The sequence below is a fragment of the Schistocerca nitens genome, chromosome 4 (assembly GCF_023898315.1).
Source record: "Schistocerca nitens isolate TAMUIC-IGC-003100 chromosome 4, iqSchNite1.1, whole genome shotgun sequence".
Taxonomy (NCBI): domain Eukaryota; kingdom Metazoa; phylum Arthropoda; class Insecta; order Orthoptera; family Acrididae; genus Schistocerca; species Schistocerca nitens.
The window spans coordinates 653,033,319-653,052,419 of record NC_064617.1 but is presented as its reverse complement, the minus strand read 5'-3'; the positions used below and the strand labels follow the sequence as shown (position 1 = coordinate 653,052,419).

At 43.0% G+C, this 19,101-nt stretch overlaps 1 protein-coding gene across 1 annotated transcript in view; it reads left to right on the top strand.

Moving 5' to 3' along the window:
- The first annotated feature begins 665 nt into the window (after positions 1–665).
- LOC126252486 (octopamine receptor-like) overlaps positions 666–19,101 on the top strand; it is a 92,755-nt gene continuing 74,319 nt past the window's right edge. The window contains exons 1-2 of the mRNA XM_049953381.1: positions 666–671; positions 12,058–12,202. Coding sequence (XP_049809338.1) covers positions 666–671; positions 12,058–12,202 — 151 coding nt within the window. The remainder of the gene's footprint in view (positions 672–12,057; positions 12,203–19,101) is intronic.

The following is a 19,101-nucleotide window of genomic DNA, read 5'->3' as shown; positions in this document are numbered from 1 at the left end:
TCATCTAGCCCATTGACTGTACTTGCGTAAACTGTGTGAAAATACGTTGTGATTTTATCATCTTACAAGATATTAATTGAAAGCCACGACTTCAATTGGTTCACGTGTTTGGAGAACTTATTGCTTTCCCACACATCTAGTTTCTTCACTTTACAAGTGAATGGATTGTCGATTTTGAGAAAAAGTGAGTGAATCATTTACTTACTTCCTTTAATTTGAACCTAAAGTACTTACAGAAAGAAACGAAACAAAAAAGGAATTTGATATTTAGTGTAGTTCATTAACTTCTCTTGTTCTCCATTTAGCATATGCATTGTGAATATTTTCAGACTCGGATGCCATTTCGACTAGAGAACAATCCAAAAGTATGGTACGGAGGAAGCAACTACTATATGCACAAATAACGTACATTGCCTCTGAATTACACTTGAACAGTTCTTTATTCAGTTAAATTTGACATAAACAGAACCATTTCCACTTTCAAAGAATGTGTTCTGAATTCCCCATCCAAAACTCGTCTTTGGTAATCTGGTATCTCTACTACTAGCTTAATTACTGATCCCATTTTGTGTTGTTTGCACTGATATCATCTAGATCTATTTCCGAGGAGAGTATTGCGCAATGGTTTCAACAACGCCAGGTGACTTCTCTTGATTTTACCGGACATGGACGTAAGGCAGTCATTCTCTTCATGAGGGCTGCCACAGCCGTATATTTGTTGAAAGTCGTTTCGGAGTTTTTCACCTCGACTGTTTCTCACAGGTATTCAGTTCATTACGTGCAATATAATATTTGTGAAAAACATCTGAGGCAGAAAACTTCAAAATGTCGTTTGGTAAGGTCGTTTGCCTTTCATTGGAAACTTTCTTCATTATGAGCTATGTGAAGACTCACGTCAATTCCGAGCCGAGCAGTACAAAATTTTTACGCCATGTCTGCACAACATTTCGTGGTTATGTATTGTCTATTACCTTTAAGCAGCTCTACTATGTGGAATTTGGCTACAATATAGCTACTGATCAAGTGACAAATCAGACGTCATTTCACCACGCACTCTGCAGTCCCGCGAGTCAGCTTGTATTCGGTATTGACGAATAATGGAATGTAGCATAGAGACGTGGGTTATATTACAATTATTACATGTGACAAGTCAATGGAGGTGTCCATTCCCAGCATGGAACGCACACGACAATGCATTCGCGAGCGATAACGTTTAATGAACGAACGTGGATTTATTATTGCAATGTTTACGTTGTGCTGTAATATGATACCTTGCGAGCACTCATCTAGCAATCATTGTGCAATCCAGTCACTCCCGAATGGCCATTCTTGGCTCTTAAATTTCGGTGATCACCCAAACATTGCTCCTGTATGGGGCAAAAACAAAGCTTCCTATGTCGGCGAAGAGATTTGTGGTAATATTAGCCGTAAATCAAATCCTGGTTGAATATAAAGATAAAACTTGCAAGGAAACGTCAGTATCTCACCATGCATCAAAGAAATGTGAATGCTATTACCTTTGGACCTAAAAATGAAACTAGAAACACAATTCGTATTTCCAGTTGTTTACACACACACACAAATTGCATTCATTTATAGATAAAATGGGATTAAAAGATAAGTTTACTATCGTTCATATATTGGTTAACTGTCTTGCAGATGGCCGTCAGATTAAAAGTCTTCTTCGCATCATCTTTTCAGCCTGTGTCAGATATTAATTTCTTATCTGACATTCGTTACGCTGAACTCAGGGTACCTCAGGGATGCAACAATTTGAAAATATTAACAAAGCATAATGCCGCACTGCCCGCTGGGCGCCTAGCCGGCTGGTTACGCAACTTACTGAGAATGTAACTGTAACTGGTGATATTACTTTGTATTACAATTATTAATAAACTGGTATCCTTGACTCCTGTAACCGGGGGCGTCAGCCGAGAACAGCTAGATGTACATCTGGTAATCGGGGGCTCAAGGATGCAACAATTTGAAAAAATTAACAAAGCATAGTGCCGCAGAACAGCACTCGGAACCAGAAAATTCTATTGGTAAATACGAGAGGCTGAGACTGATTTACTGTACATTAGAGATCGCCTACTACCATGCCTTTTTGCCAGTCTTCCGACTAGTTTGAAGCGAACCGTCACGCATTCCTCTGATGCTCCAACCTCTTCATCTCACATCTACATCATACTCCGCAAGCCACCTAATTGTGTATGGCGGAGGGTACATTCCGTACCACTATCTGATCCCTCCAGCCCTGTTTCGCCCGCGAATAGTGCGTGGGAAGAATGATTGTCGGTGAGCCTCTGTATTGGCTCTAATTTCTCGAATATTCTCTTCATGAGCATTACGCGAGATATATGTTGTCCGACTCCTCCTCAAAAGCGCTGTCCCGAAATTTCAATAGTAACTCTCTCTCCGTGACGCGCAACGCCTCCCATGTAACGTCTGCCAATTGAGTTTGTTTAGCATCTCCTTAACGCTCTCTCGCCAGCTAAACGATCCCGTGACGAAACGCGTCTCTCTTCGTTGGATCTTCTCTATCTCCTCTATCAGTCCTACTTGATGGAGATACCACATAGATGAACAACACTCAAGAATCTGGAGAACAAGCGCCTTATAAGCCACTTTCTTTCCTCGATGAGTTACATTTCCTTAAGATTCCTCCGACGAATGTGAGACGTCTGCTTTTCCCACCATCTGTTTTATTTGAACATGCGACTAAGGTCGCTCTGGATAGTTACGCCTAGATATTTTACGGCTGACGCTGTTCCAGATGATTGTTATCAATAGTGTAGCTGTTCATTAGTGGATTTCGTTTCCTCTGTATGCGCAATAGCTACATTTATTTACGTTCAGGGTCAACTGCCAGAGCCTGCACGCCGGCCGAAGTGGCCGTGCGGTTAAAGGCGCTGCAGCCTGAAACCGCGAGACCGCTACGGTCGCAGGTTCGAATCCTGCCTCGGGCATGGATGTTTGTGATGTCATTAGGTTAGTTAGGTTTAACTAGTTCTAAGTTCTAGGGGACTAATGACCTCAGCAGTTGAGTCCCATAGTGCTCAGAACCATTTAGAGCCTGCACCAATCATTAATTCTCTGTAGGTCGTTCTGCAAATTCTTACTGTCTTCTGGCGTTGCTACTTTGGTATAGACAACTGCATCACCTGTGAATAGCCTTAAAGAGGTTTCCAAGCTTTCTATTAGATCATATTGTATATTTTGTAAGCAGCAACGGTCCTATCACACTTCTCTGGGGTATTCAGGATGACACTTTTATCTCTGTCCATTTTATTCCGTTAAGAGGGACGTATTGAGTTCCGTCTGCAAGACAGTCTTGAACCCAATCGCAAGTTTGTTCCGATACTCCGTAAGCTCGTATTTTTTTTTCATTAAACGGCAGTGCTGGACGGTGTCAAACGCCTTACTGAAATCAAGGAACACGGCATCAGCCTGAGCGCCGTTGTCCACTGCGCTGTGCATCTCATGGAGAAACAGAGCGAACTGAGTTTCGCAGGATCTCTGTTTGCGGAATGCCTGTTGATTTTTATAGAGGAGATGACCATTTTCCAAAAAACGTAATAATTCTTGAACATAAAACATGTTCCATAATTCTACAACAGTTTTACGTCAACGATATAGGTCTATAATTGTGTGGATCTGTCTTACGGCCTTTCATAAAAACGGAACTGACCTGCGCTTTTTTCCAATCAAGTGCCTTTGGTTGCTCAAGCGATCTACGATAAATTACTGCCATAAGGGGAGAAAATTCTTTGGCATAATCTTTATAGAATCTTACAGGTATCTCATCTAGTTCTGAATCCTTTCCACTACTAAGCGATTGTAGCTGCTTTTCAATACCGCGATCGGTTACGTCAATATTTGCCATTTCGACGTTCGCACGACGATTTAAGGGAGGGACAGTGTTACGTACTTTCGCGGCGAAACAACTCCGGAAGACCGAATTCAGTATTTAGGCCTTTTCTCTGTTATCTTCAGTTTCGGTGCCGGTTTGGTCGCTGAGAGAATGAATACATGATTTTGACACACTTACTGATTTTACATGCGACCAAAATCTCATACGGTTTTTTCTCAGGTCGGTTGACAACGTCTTACTTTCAAAATCATTGAACGCTTCTCTTACACTCGTTTTTCGCTTCGTTCAGCTTTTATTTGTTAGCTAGGTTTTTACTTCTCTTAAATCTGAGATGAAGTGCTCTTTGTTTACGTAGCGCTTTTCTAACATGGCTATTAAACCATTCTCAGCGGAGAGAAGTCTTCCGAAGTAAGAGGGATTTCAGGTGTGCCGCAGGGGAGGCTCGTAGGACCCTTGCTATTCACAATATATATAAATTCTGTTGTGGATAACATCAGAAGTTCACAGAGACTTTTTGCGGATGATTCTGTGCTATATGGAGAGGTTGTAACAATGGAAAATTGTACTGAAATGCAGGAGGCTCTGCAACGAATTGACGAATGGTACAGGGAATGGCAATTTAATCTGAATGTAGACTAGTGTAATGTGCTGCGAATACACAGAAAGAAAGATCTTTTATCATTTAGTTACAATATAGCAGGTCAGTAACAGGAAGCAGTTAATTCCATAAATTATCTGGGAGTAGGCATTAGGAGTGATGTCAAATGGAATGACCATATAAAATTAAACATCGGTAAAGCAGATGCCAAACTGAGATTCACTGGAAGAATCCTAAGGAGGTGCAGTCCGAAAATAAAGGAAGTAGGTTACAGTACACATGTTCGCCCCCTGCTTGAATACTGCTCACCGCTTTGGTATCCGTACTAGATTGGGTTGATAGAAGAGATAGAGAAGATCCAACGGGGAGCAGCGCGCTTCGTTACAGGATCATTTAGAAAACGCTAAAGCGTTACGGAGATGATAGATAAACTCCAGTGGAAGACTCTGCTAAAGACACGGTCAGTAGCTCGGTACGGGCTTTTGTTGAAGTTTCGAGAACATACCCTCACCGAGGAGTCAAGCAGTATATTGCTCCCTCCTAGGCATATCTCGCGAAGAGATAAAATCATAGAGATTAGAGCCCACACAGAGGCATACCAACAATCTTTCCTTCCACGAACAATACGAGACTAGAATAGAAGGGAGAACAGATAGAGGTACTCAAGGTACCCTCCGCCACACACCGTCAGGTGGTTTGCAGAGTATGGATGTAGATGTAGATGTAGATGTAGATGTGGGTCTTTTCCATCCCTTAAAATCGTACTCGGAACGTACTTATGCAGGGCATATTGAACGATGCCTTTGAATTCTTTTCCATTTGTTTTCCACATGTTCGTCCTCATCACCGAATATTTGATTCAAACTGCTGAGGTATTCAGAAATTTGTATCCTGTCACCCTCGCTGAACAAATATAGCTTCCTACTTTTCTTAACATACCTTTTCGGACCCGTCGACATAGATGCCGTCACAACCTTATGATCATTGATACCTTCCTCTTCCTTAACTGATTCGATAAGTTCAGGTCTGTTTGTTGCCAGGAGGTCTAAGACGCTACCCCTTGAGTTAGTTCTCTATCTGTTTAAGGTAATTTCCGGACAAGACATGCAGAACAATGCCACAATATCACTTGCACTCTACGCCCTCAGTTATTTGCTGGACGTATTCCTAATCCAGTCTCTGTCTTCTCCAACAGTGTTTACTATGTATCATTCCCTCTAGTACCAAGGAAGCTAATCACTGATGTCTTAACACATGTACGTTATTCTTCACAGTGTTTACTATATTTTCCTCTCCTCGGCGATTTTGCAGAGAATCGTCTCATTCCCTAACAGTCTGCCGAGTTTTAAATATCCTTCTATAGCACTAAATCTCAGACGTTTCGATTTTCTTCTTTTCTGATTTTCCCACGTCTACGACTTACTACCGTACCATGTTGTGTTCCAAACATTCATTCTCATAAACTTTATCCTCAAATTACGATGTACCGAGCGAGGTGGCGCAGTGGTAGCACACTGGACTCGCATCCGGGAGGACGACGGTTCAATCCCGTGTCCGGCCATCCTGATTTAGGTTTTCCGTGATTTCCCTAAATCGCTCCAGGCAAACGCTGGGATGGTTCCTTTGAAAGGGCACGGCCCAATGAAACGCAAGCTTTGGCTCCTCTTCCCCACAATATTATCTATGTGGTCTTTCCAAATGAAGTTGTTCGTAATTTTAACACCAAGTACTTAGTTGAATTGACAGCCTTGAGAATTGTACTATTTATCGAGTAATCGAATTCCAACGGATTTCTTTTGGAACTCATGTGGATCACCTCACACTTTTCGTTATTTAGCGTCAACTGCCACCTGCCACACCATACAGCAATCTTTTCTAAATCGCTTTGCAACTGATACTGGTCTCCGGATGACCTTACTAGACGGTAAATTACAGCATCATCTGCGAACAACCTAAGAGAACTGCTCAGATTGTCACCCAGGCCATTTATATAGATCAGCAACAGCAGAGGTCCCAGGACGCTTCCCTGGGGAACACCTGATATCACTTCAGTTTTACTCGATGATTTGCCGTCTATTACTACGAACTGCGACCTTCCTGACAGGAAATCACGAATCCAGTCGCACAACTGAGACGATACCCCACAGGCCCGCAGCTTGATTAGAAGTCGCTTGTGAGGAACGGTGTCAAAAGCTTTCCGGAAATCTAGAAATACGGAATCAACTTGATATCCCCTGTCGATAGCGGCCATTACTTCGTGCGAATAAAGAACTAGCTGCGTTGCACAAGATCGATGTTTTCTGAAACCATGCTGATTACGTATCAATAGAGCGTTCCCTTCGAGGTGATTCATAATGTTTGAATACAGTATATGCTCCAAAACCCTACTGCAAACCGACGTCAATGATATAGGTCTGTAGTTAGATGGATTACTCCTACTACCCTTCTTAAACACTGGTGCGACCTGCGCAATTTTCCAATCTGTAGGTACAGATCTATCGGTGAGCGAGCGGTTGTATATGAGTGCTAAGTAGGGAGCTATTGTATCAGCGTAATCTGAAAGGAACCTAATCGGTATACAATCTGGACCTGAAGACTTGCCCGTATCAAGTGATTTGTGTTGCTTCACAACCCCTAAGATATCTACTTCTAAGAAACTAATGCTAGCAGCTGTTCGTGTTTCAAATTCTGGAATATTCCATTCATCTTCCCTGGTGAAGGAATTTCGGAAAACTGCGTTCAATAACTCCGCTTTAGCGGCACAGTCGTCGGTAACAGTACCAGCGGCACTGCGCAGCGAAGGTATTGACTGCGTCTTGCCGCTTGTGTACTTTACATACGACCAGAATTTCTTCGGATTTTCTACCAAATTTCGAGACAATGTTTCGTTGTGGAACCTATTAAAGGCATCTCGCATTGAAGTCCGTGCCAAATTTCGCGCGTCTGTAAATTTTAGCCAATCTTCGGGATTTCGCGTTCTTCTGAACTTCTCATGGTTTTTCCGTTGCCTCTGCAACAGTTCGGATCTGTTTTGTGTACCACGGGGGATCAGTTCCATCTCTTACCAATTTATGAGGTATGAATCTCTCAATTGCTGTTGCTACTATATTTTTGAATTTGAGCCACATCTCGTCTACATTTGCATAGTCAGTTCGGAAGGAATGGAGATTGTCTCTTAGGAAGGCTTCTAGTGACACTTTATCCGCTTTTTTAAATGAAATTATTTTCCGTTTGTTTCTGGTGGATTTGGAAGAAACGGTATTGAGCCTAGCTACAACGACCTTGTGATCCTAATCCCTGTATCAGTCATGATGCTCTCTATCAGCTCTGGATTGTTTGTGGCTAAGAGGTCAAGTGTGTTTTCGCAACCATTTACAATTCGCGTGGGTTCGTGGGCTAACTGCTCGAAATAATTTTCGGAGAAAGCATTTAGGACAATCTCGGAAGATGTTTTCTGCCTACCACCGGTTTTGAACAAGTATTTTTGCCAACATATCGAGGGAAGGTTGAAGTCCCCATCAACTATAACCGTATGAGTGGTATATTTATTTGTTACGAGACTCAAATTTTCTCTGAACTGTTCCGCAACTATATCATCGGAGTCTGGGGGTCGGTAGAAGGAGCCAATTATTAACTTAGTTCGGCTGTTAAGTATAACCTCCACCCATACCAATTCGCACGGAGTATCTACTTCGACTTCACTACAAGATAAACCACTACTGACAGACACAAACACTCCACCACCAATTCTGCCTACTCTATCTTTCCTGAACACCGTCTGAGACTTCGTAAAAATGTCACTTTCCTGAAAGTCCTATTCAACTTTTCCAGGTTCAGAACCTTACTCACACAGTGCTCTATGGAGCACGTATTCATGATTTCATACGGGATACCCTCCCTACCTGTGCTGCTAGAACATGTGCCTTTACAAGTACGACACAACATGTGGTTCATGCACGATGGAGCTCCTGCACATTTCAGTCGAAGTGTTCGTACGCTTCTCAACAACAGATTCGGTGACCGATGGATTGGTAGAGGCGGACCAATTCCATGGCCTCCACGCTCTCCTGACCTCAACCCTCTTGACTTTCATTTATGGGGCATTTGAAAGCTCTTGTCTACCCAACCCCGGTACCAAATGTAGAGACTCCTCGTGCTCGTATTGTGGAAGGCTGTGATACAATACGCCATTCTCCAGGGCTGCATCAGGGCATCAGGGATTCCATGCGACGGAGGGTGGATGCATGTATACTCGCTAACGGAGGACATTTTGAACATTTCCTGTAACAAAGTGTTTGAAGTCACGCTGGTACGTTCTGTTGCTGTGTGTTTCCATTCCATGATTAATGTGATTTGAAGAGAAGTAATAAAATGAGCTCTAACATGGAAAGTAAGCGTTTCCGGACACATGTCCACATAACATATTTTCTTTCTTTGTGTGTGAAGAATGTTTCCTGAAAGTTTGGCAGTACCTTTTTGTAACACCCTGTATATCTTTTGCTATGCTGTCGTGTCCGCTTCTTAGAATATTTCTGGTAGATTTAAACTGTGTGCCGGACCGTAATTCGGACCAGGATCCTTGCCTTCCGCCGAGCAACACTCCTACTAACTGAGATCTCCAACTACGACGTCTCATACCTTCGAAACATCACTGAAGTTGTCCTGCACATCTTGCGTGACGAGCACTCCTCGAAGACAGAATTTTCTGGTGAAATGGCTTACCTAAAGCCCAAGGAAGACTTTCGAGAGTTAAAATTTCTGTTTTACGTCGGAGCGTATGTTGTTTCGAAACTTTCCGTCTCCAGGCGTTCTCTTCGGTGATTGGTCCAAAGACCTTTTTCATCATTTTCCGTTCAAACACCTGTAGGTTCTCTTCATATTTTTTGTGGTGCTTAAGGTTTTTGTCTCTTATAACAATACCGGTACTATCACTGCATTATAGGCTTTAAGTTAGCTCTTGACTGACTGATTTTTGATGACATTACCTGCTTCAGACTGAAAAAAATGTTCTGGTAGTACTCAAATTTTTTGGTGAATTCCACTTATTACCATAATATAGCCTACATTGAAGTTTTAATGTTAATTAAATTCCTATTCATCCTCATTATCCGAGTTGAAATTTATGCACTCAAACAATAATGTCTTTCCTGTGGCACATCGTAAACCCGCATTTTAGGTCTAAGGCACTAGACCCATTCTTTACTTTTATCGTAGATTATCATAAATAAGCACAGACTACGCTACTTTCCGCAGTAGTCTTGTCCATCTAAGATCCTTCCCGCGTTGCCTGTACATTAGGCGTGTTGTATATTTATAGGGTCTTGCGTAAATTCGATCGCATTATTTACGTATGCGATCAGTGTCTTTAGCCGGTGCCACGCAAGACGTACCGAAGTGCGCGCAGCTGAGGCAGCCACCTCGTAACGTGTGTTACGAAGAGGGGGCGGGGGGTTTACTTTATGCCCACACTAAAAGAAATTAAAAAATTAAATTCTGTAATTGTTGGTGAATTGTGTTAACAATATATTTTTAAGAGGTACCGATTTGTAAGTAGGATCCAGAAACTGAAAATACCTTTGAACACACTCTCCACAACATCAACGCACTTTCAGTAACAACACAACAAAATATTACAATCGCTAATGTCGTTCGCTGTTGTTGACTTTTACTCTCAACATGCTGTTTAAAGAGATACTGTGTGAATAAGGTTCTGAACCAGGAAAAGTTGAATAGGACTTTCAGGAAAGTGACATCTACCACGAGACTTCAATTTTGGTGTAGAGTTTAATTGAAAAATTTAAATCATTTATGGAGCCTGGCAGAAGGGCTAATAATACAGGTATAAATATTGTGTTCACGGTTTTGAAATACAAAGTAACTGACTATACTACATTGTTTTCAAAAGGTTGACATAATGTATCCTCCTCTCCTCCCTCCCCTCCCCGTGATACCGCCAGGGTTAAAACTGAGTGGAGGACCGACCTTATTTACGTTGCCTTTCGTATGCAACGAAATAAGGAAAGTAGTAGATAGGTACTGGAAGAAGTTATGGTGCAAGGTTGCACCGTGAGCCATCCCTAGACAGCTCATTCTGTAAGAGCATTGCAAAACATTATTCTACACTCATGCTCATAAATTAAGAATAATGCTGATACATGGTGAAACATCGCTCTGGTGGGCGGTTTGCGGGTTTAAATCACCTCGGGGTATGACCATGCGGTGCATTTGACCTGCGGTCGTCGCACGGTGGCGATGGCAGCACTCCACATACTCAGAGATGTATTGGTGAATGTCAGAGTACAGTGCAGCGAGTAAGTGTGCAGACGTTTTTAGACGTGCTAATGGTGACTGGGTGTTGAAAATGGCTCAAAGAACGCATATTGATGACGTTATGAGGGTGGAATAATAGGGAAACTGGAGGCTGGTCAAACGCAGCAGGTAGTAGCACGGGCCCTCCGTGTACCACAAAGTTGATCTCAAGATTATGGCAACGATTCCAGCAGACAGGAAACGTGTCCAGACGGTAAAGTACGGGACGTCCACAGTGCACAACACCGCAAGAAGACCGATATCTCGCCATCAGTGCCCGCAGACGGCCACGGAGTACTGCAGGTAACCTTGCCTGGGACCTTACCGCAGCCACTGGAACAGTTGTCTTCAGATACATAGTCTACAGACGACTGAACAGACATGGTTTTATTCACCCGGAGACCTGAAAGGTGCATTCCACTGACCGCTGGTCACAGAAGAGCCAGTAAAGCCTGGTGTCATGAACACAGCACATGGTCATTGGAACAGTGGTCCCAGGTTATGTTCACGGACGAGTCCAGGTATAGTCTGAACAGCGATTCTCGCCGAGGTTTCATCTGGCGTGAACCAGGAACCAGATACCACCCCTTAATGTCCTTGAAAGGGACCTGTATGGAGGTCGTGGTTTGATGGTGTGGGGTGGGGTTATGATTTGTGCACGTACACCCCTGCATGTCTTTGACAGAGGAACTGTAACAGGTAAGGTGTATCGGGACGTCATTTTGCACCAGTATGTCCGCCTTTTCAGCGGTTCAGTGGGTCCCACCTTCCTCCTGATGGATGATAACTCAAGGCCCCACCGGGTTGCCAGCGTGGAGGAGTATCTTGAAACAGAAGATATCAGACGAATGGAGTGGCCTGCCTGTTCTCCAGACCTAAACCCCACCGGATCCAGACTATGCCAACCAGTTGTGCAGCCTCTGTACGTGTTCTCGGTGATCATATCCCATATTGATGTCGGGGTACATGAGCAGGAAACAGTGGCGTTTTGTAGCACATTTGTGTCGGGACGGTTTTCTCAACTTATCACCAATACCGTGGATTTACAGATATGTGTCGTGTGTGTTCCCTATATGCCTATGCTATTAGCGCCAGTTTTGTGTAGTGCCACGTTGTGTGGCACTACATTCTGCAATTATCCTTAATTTTCGAGCAAGAGTGTTTAAACTACTTCAGAGGCAGAGTACTTGGGTTAGGTGGACACGTGAGTCACTGTGAATCACTGCCTGTGATGTGCGCGCATGTAAACGGTGTGCTTTCTGCTTTGCATTCGCAGGCCGGAAACACGCTGATCATCGCGGCCGTGGTGACGACGCGCCGGCTGCGCACCGTCACCAACTGCTTCGTCATGTCGCTGGCCGTCGCTGACTGGCTCGTCGGCCTCTTCGTCATGCCGCTCGCCGTCGCTTACCACGTCATGGGTAAGCGCAGCCTCCAGCGTTCTCAGCGTAGTATTTATTTTTTTGGCGTGTGCAGCTTACTTGTATGAATTTCGTAACTGTGCAAAATAAATGTAACTAAACGACAAAATCTACAAACTATTGCACATATTTTTAATCCATTCAAGGGCTGCCTCTGTCACTTCAAAGAATTAATCTAGATTTCCAAATGAGTGAGAGAGACATTAAACACTACAAAAATGCATCACTTTTTCGAAACCCCGTAATTGTCTCGATTGAGACGTAAGGGTCTGAAATTTGGATAAACACTACCTACCACCTTCCTCTGTAATATCGCAAAAGCATGGCTGCATGCGACGTCACCCTCGAGCGCGAACATGCTTCAGACACCAAGGTGTCGACACAATCGAAAAAATAGGCCACAACTCAGAACCTCATGTGAGGTTTAACGTAGGTTAACGATGTCACATTGACACCAAATTTCACCACAATTCTAACCGACGTCATCGTGAACATTTCGCACAGTGGGACAATGGGAAGATCGTCTCACACCTTTTTACCCATATTTCACCCCTTCTTCTCACGCCTTTGCGATAGACGTCAGAACTGTGACACACAGCGTAGAAATTACGCTGTTATCTTATAGGTGGCCGAGGAAACCACTTCAGACACACCGACGCTCAAAATCGACGCGAAAAGGCTCCAGGAAGTAGCATTAATGGCGGGGCGTCAATGGAACCAGATATTTATGCCCATCCACTTCACGGTCGGAAACGACAGTCCGCAGTGCGATTTGCAGTCTGATATGCAAGGTGGAACCACTACGGACCTTTCAAAACCATTCAATGAAAATTAAAGGTTATCCAAAGCAGCAAAGAGTGTTTATACTTTTCAGCCTTTCTGCTACGCACCCTCCTACGACGTGGCCACGCTGGGATGCAATACTGACATGTGAGTGAGTAAAACAGCAAAGGGTCGCTCTACGACATCCCAGTTTGGCAACACCCTCGGTGCCACCCAAGCACCTTTGATGAAGTCATTAAACATGTGCCTGTCAGAGACTTCGATACCCTTTCAGCTGCGAGGTGTGCCTTGCTGCTGCTCTAGCAACTGAGGGCAGGCAACCTCACCTAAGGAGTGAAGAAGGGCTTGCACTAAAGCGGCTCTGCCGCACGTATTATCTGAATGGGTACCCGAAGGCATTTCTCCCCTTCGTCATCACTACTGAAGTTTTTGATAGGTACATTTTAACGCATTCAAGAAAGATGCTTGGGTAGCACCGATGGTGTTGCCGGACGCCACAGGAGGGCGCGAAACAGGAGTGTTGAAAAAGCACAAACACCGTTTGCTGATTCGGATCACATTCAGATTTCATTGAACTCTTTTCATCGGTCCCCAGTGGTACCACGCTGTGTACCAGAGCAATAATTGAGGTTGTACTACACTCCAAATGGATCTGATCCCGTTCAGTGGGGTTCCAGCCCCACCGTGTTGGAAGAGTAGGGACATATCATCCGTGATCCGTGGCTAGGAGGGGGGGGGGGGGGAGGATGTCAGCATTGTCTAACGTTGTCAAGAACCTCGTCCTGTTGCTCGTCACACAGCGAACTGTCGTTTTCGACAGCAAAATTTGTGGGCGTCAACGCGACGAGGGAATGCCTGGTTTCGTTTACGCCCTTTTTGGCATCTCCTGAGAGCTTTTTGAATTGATTCTGAGCGGTAGTTGTGTTTGAAATGTTTCCTTCGACACCCATAAGGAAACCGTGTGATCTCAAGGCGGGGTGTCGTTGTTCTAACATCCATCGTAGAGCTGTCACATGAAACAAACCTCCCATGTCCACCAAGGCGAGGGACACAAGTGTGGTTAAATTTGGTGCCAACGTGGCATCATTAACCCATCTTACACCACACACGCACTTCTAAGCTCTGACCATTTTTTTGCGTGTGTCGACACCTTCCTGCCTGAAACGTCGCCGAACCTGAGGGCGACATCGTAGGGCGGCGCCTCACACTTTTGCACCATTACGGAGGATGACTGCAGGCACATTTCAGGCTTATGGGTAGAAATGGGACACAATTGCGTGGTTTGGAGGAAGTGATATATATATATATATATATATATATATATATATATATATATATATATATATATATATATATAAGAAGAAGAAGAAAGGGTACACAAATAAAGAGATTAAAAGAAATCAATTCTTTTCAATTGATGCCCAAATTCTAGATTTGTATATTTTGTCTCCTTTGACTCCACTTTAATGTGAACTTACTTCCTTGTAGTAGTCATCCACAAAGTCCATTTAGGTGCTTCTTCTTCCGACACCGCAAAACGTATTCTTCGTGACCGTATCGGTAATGGTAATGTAATTTTCATTTATCGGACTTCTTCACCTTTTTTGCAGGCAGCAGGAGGTGACATGTCCTTTTCGTGGTACGCGGAAGAAAATAAAAAGGGCACGTATTTTTGCACTGAGAAAAATTATTATTCAGATATCGTGAAAGGTACTACACGCACCTCATATCTAAATACCTCTCTTCCCGAGAACTCAAGACATAGGGCGACAAAAAAGTGAATGAGGTCTTTATCATTTGTTCTCTCCTTCCGGCGTAGCAAAATACATCTTTTGCGGGCGCTTACAGCGGTTATCTTTGGCTTTCCCTACGTACCAATACAAGTGTATAAGGGTTTTATTAGGAAATTCTGTATATAAAGGAAGATGAAAATCTAATAGTGATGAGTGATCGGACCTGTATGAGAAGGAACAACAAGCAGAGTAACAAAGGTATATGAACTCGACATTACGAATGAGAGAAAAATAAGATCCTGGAAATTATTAGTGAATATCTTCTAGTAACATCTACATCTACATCTACATCAAAAGACGAGTAAATACAGGAAGAAATAATGATCAGACAAAGATTCCGAAATCAAATAAGACGAAATAGTTGAAGGTGCACCTAGTATATTTAAACACAGACAATGCTTAGAAAATGATGAAATGTTTAAGGAAACGTCACGAAAATCTGCATACATCGAAGTGAGATGAGTATTGGGGAATGAGGTGCTAACTAACGTCTCTAAGGTTCCGAATTTTTCAGTAGTGAATACCGCAATGGGTACACTTCGCTCGGAACTTTAATCGTAGTATATGGACAGTTACATCAACTAAAATGAGAAGATCGTAACAGAATTAGTGCTTAAATTATCGACAAGGAAAGGAAATGGAAAATATGTTCAGGGCTAGAAAGCAATATACGACATTTAGAAACGAAATCAACAAAAAGTGCAGGGGAACTGAGGTCAATTGTCTACATAAAAATGTGAGGAAATCGAAAATGAAATGGACATCGGAAGGACAGATTCAGCGTATTGAACAGTCAAAATGAGTTTAAGTGAAATGGAAACCAAAGGTGTCAACATAAAAAGTCGATGAGGAATTCTATAATTGAAAGAAGAGGAGAAAGCGCATAGGTTGAAGATTCCACTGAGCACTTCTACGAGGAGGGGGAGCTGCTTGGTGCAGTGACAAAAGAAGAAATGGTTGTCGATTCCGAAGATATATTGACTTCACTTTGTAATCACAGTTTGTCAGTTGTGGTAATGTTTTATTTAAATGAGACGGGAAACATAGATAATAAGCGTGTGGAATTTCTAAAAATTGTTGTAATAATTGGCAACCAAACAATTGAAATTAGTTTACAGAATCTATGAGTCCCGACACGTACCATTCGATGTTTGCAAGACTGTCTTCCACACTATCTTAAAGTGGCAAATGTATATAAGGGCCAGAATTATTGCAAACGGACCTTGGTATATCCTACATCTTAGCTGTAGAATAAAGTGTTAAAGAACGGAAGGGTAATTTGAGGATCTGTTAGATTATCAATTAGGTCCTAATGTTACCCTTTATAATGGAAGCGAGACTTTAAAAAACTTGGATTTATTTATCTAAACTTAGTACACAGTACGCACATATATGCCAGAAAAGAGAGATAGGAAAGGGAGAACACCTGCGCGGATTAAAGAGAAAAGGATGGTGGGGGGGAAGCGTTTACGACTGGAAAGCAGTATTTCTCCTTTACTCTGGAATCAGCGTATCTATGGGCCAGTGATGGAAATAAAAGGAAGCTTCAGAAGTGGGATTAAATTTCAGAGTGAATGGATGTCAGTGATAAGATCCGCTGATGACATTGTTATTCTGTGTTGGATTGCTTTTGATGCTACCTACATTCGTCTGAACAATTATCTTATTTCCATTTCAGTTTACTTCCCTCTACTAATTTTAGTTCCAGCCTTTGCCTTTTCCTTCATAGATTTTCCAGTTTATCTATCACACTCTTATTTCTAGTATTCCACGCTCCGTGTCGTACAATGTTTAACTTTAGTTGGTTTTCATTCATTTGATCACCATTCTGTTGGTAGACCATTCTCGGATCTGCGATCGAAGGACTAAAATATATATGTTACTTTAACTAAATGTGAAAATGAGACTAAGTGTCAGAAAAAGCGTACTAAATATATGAACTGGTGGTAGTCTCGTTTCATTGTAGTCTTCCGAAGGAGTGCGCAGTAGATATTATACCAATTTCTGCGGCGGTAATGAAGTTGCTTCCTCTACAAGAGGACAGTGTAGAAATGTATCAGGAGTGTTAGGTGCCAGCGTGGCCCCCTTCCTTAGCTATTTGGCGCTGATGTCCTGCGAAGCTATTGGAACAACGGGGATAGGGCGTCAGCTGCTATTGATCGCAATGGCATCTCACACCTCATAGTGTGGGCAGACACCCCATTACCTGCCGAGATGGGTCCAATACGGAAGGACCTCATTCACAAACAGCAGCTGCGCATCGAAACGAGGTCAGGCGGGTAAAGTTAGGCAACAGCCATAGAGTGTTGTCTCTTAAGCACATTGACTGTACAAAAAGGTGGCCAGCATCTCTGAATAGAAGACGATTATCAAAGGACATTCAGTGAACAAAATGCGAACTCAGCCAGTATCGGTCCCGATTAGCGACTGGAATCAGAACCTCCTTATGGACAGAAATCAAAACGTCCTTCTTAACGCAACAAAATTAGTGGAAGAATGGGGTTACTGGGCCGTTACTATTTACAGTTTATATCGGTGATGTAGTGGATAACGTTGGAAGCTCCACGGCGACATTCGCACACGATGTAGTTGTCTATAGGATGGTTGCAGCGTCAGACATACGTAGAGAAATCAAGAAAGAGCTTTAGAAATTCGACAATTTGTGCAGGGACTACAGTTTTCGCTAGACGTAGATAATGTAATGTATTGGGTATAAACAGACGAAGAGAGCTATTACTGTTCGACTACACTATTGGTGAGAAATTACTTGAAAGAGCGACTCCCATAAAATAACCGGGAGTAAGCGGCTAGACGGATCTAAAGTGGAATCACCGCATAAAATATGCAGGGCAGTTATAATTAAACTTCCGCTATATGAGCCAATGTAAGTAGATGCAAAACAATTTACCGTACGGGTATTCAACTTGATGGGGATGTTGTTCGGACTGTGTGCTGCAAGATTTGAGTTGTTAGTAATGTTAGTGTCATGATTTGCTGTTAGGTGGAGACGTAGGATTCAGACACAAACGTAAGTGTGCATTACAGTTGCACACATTCATCATGGGTCTGGGACAGGAGAGAACAGCTGAACTCGAAAGCTGTTTTATCAAAACAACAGGAAGAGTGATGCTGCTCTTCGCAAGTATCGACGAATTGCAGGATTACGGAGCGGTGCTCTTTCCACAACGGTGTTTAACATGATTCGGTGGCTAAATAGTGTTATACTGCTGAAGGCCAAATAAAATTTAAAAAAAGAAAAAACTGATTCCGAAGTTCGAAGTAAATGGCGATTTTGGGATTACTCCTGAGACAGGCAAAAGTCAATTGCGCCACAAATTGTTGAAGAAGTTACCGCTCCTAGGGCTGAGAAAGGTATGCCTCAATGTGCGGTCTTCAAGCAGTCCACGAAATGCGTCATGAAAGCTGAATATTCCATGGCCCACCGTTGTATTACGCAACAGTACAACAATCTGTAGTGCGGTTTCAGGCCGTCGTGGATGCAGATGTTCGTCACATTGAACAACGCCTGTAACCTGCGTAGGAAACATGGTAAGTGTGGGGTCCTGCCCACTCATTCCTTATAGGGTACCTAAATGATGCTGCTTCGTCGTATAGCTATACAACAATTCAAGCAGATCACATTAATGGTTTTTGTTACCGTAAAGTAGATAGACAGTACTTAACTTTGGTTTACAAGAACGTGTCGCAAGCGATTGGCGACATGCAAACAGTCAGTGTCCTCTATATACAATGTCCATACAAGCAATGTATAAGGTTCACTAATAACAGCTCCACTAGTGTCCGTCTTTTACTGCCCGCACTACTATTGTCCGGCCGAGGCTGGCAGGAGCGATCGATGCCTATATTCTCTTCGGCTAGAGGCCGCTCCTGTCTTGTTGCGGTCCTTATCAGTGGGGTATTGGCTGACGTCTCACAGCCTCCTCTGCTCTTGCGTTGTTCATCTTCATGCCGGAGCTTGTCCTTAGTTTGTTTGGTTTGTGGGGCGCTCAAGTGCGCGGTCATCAGCGGCTTTTCGTTAGTCCGGAGCCGTAAGCAACTAATAATTGTTAACTTCCTATGTGGGCATTAAAATTTGTTTCAATGAATTACTCGTTATTTCTCTTCCTCAAGTCCTTACAAACGTTTCTACAATATTTTATCGTCGTAGCGGGCCCTCTAAAGTTGCGTACGCTTAGAATCATCCTGCATATTAGGAAAATCAGATGCCAGTCTGGGAGTAATTGGCAGAATCTTAAAGAAACGTAACTCATCCACAAGAGAAGCGATTTACAGATCACTGCTTTGACTCAATCGAGAGAATAT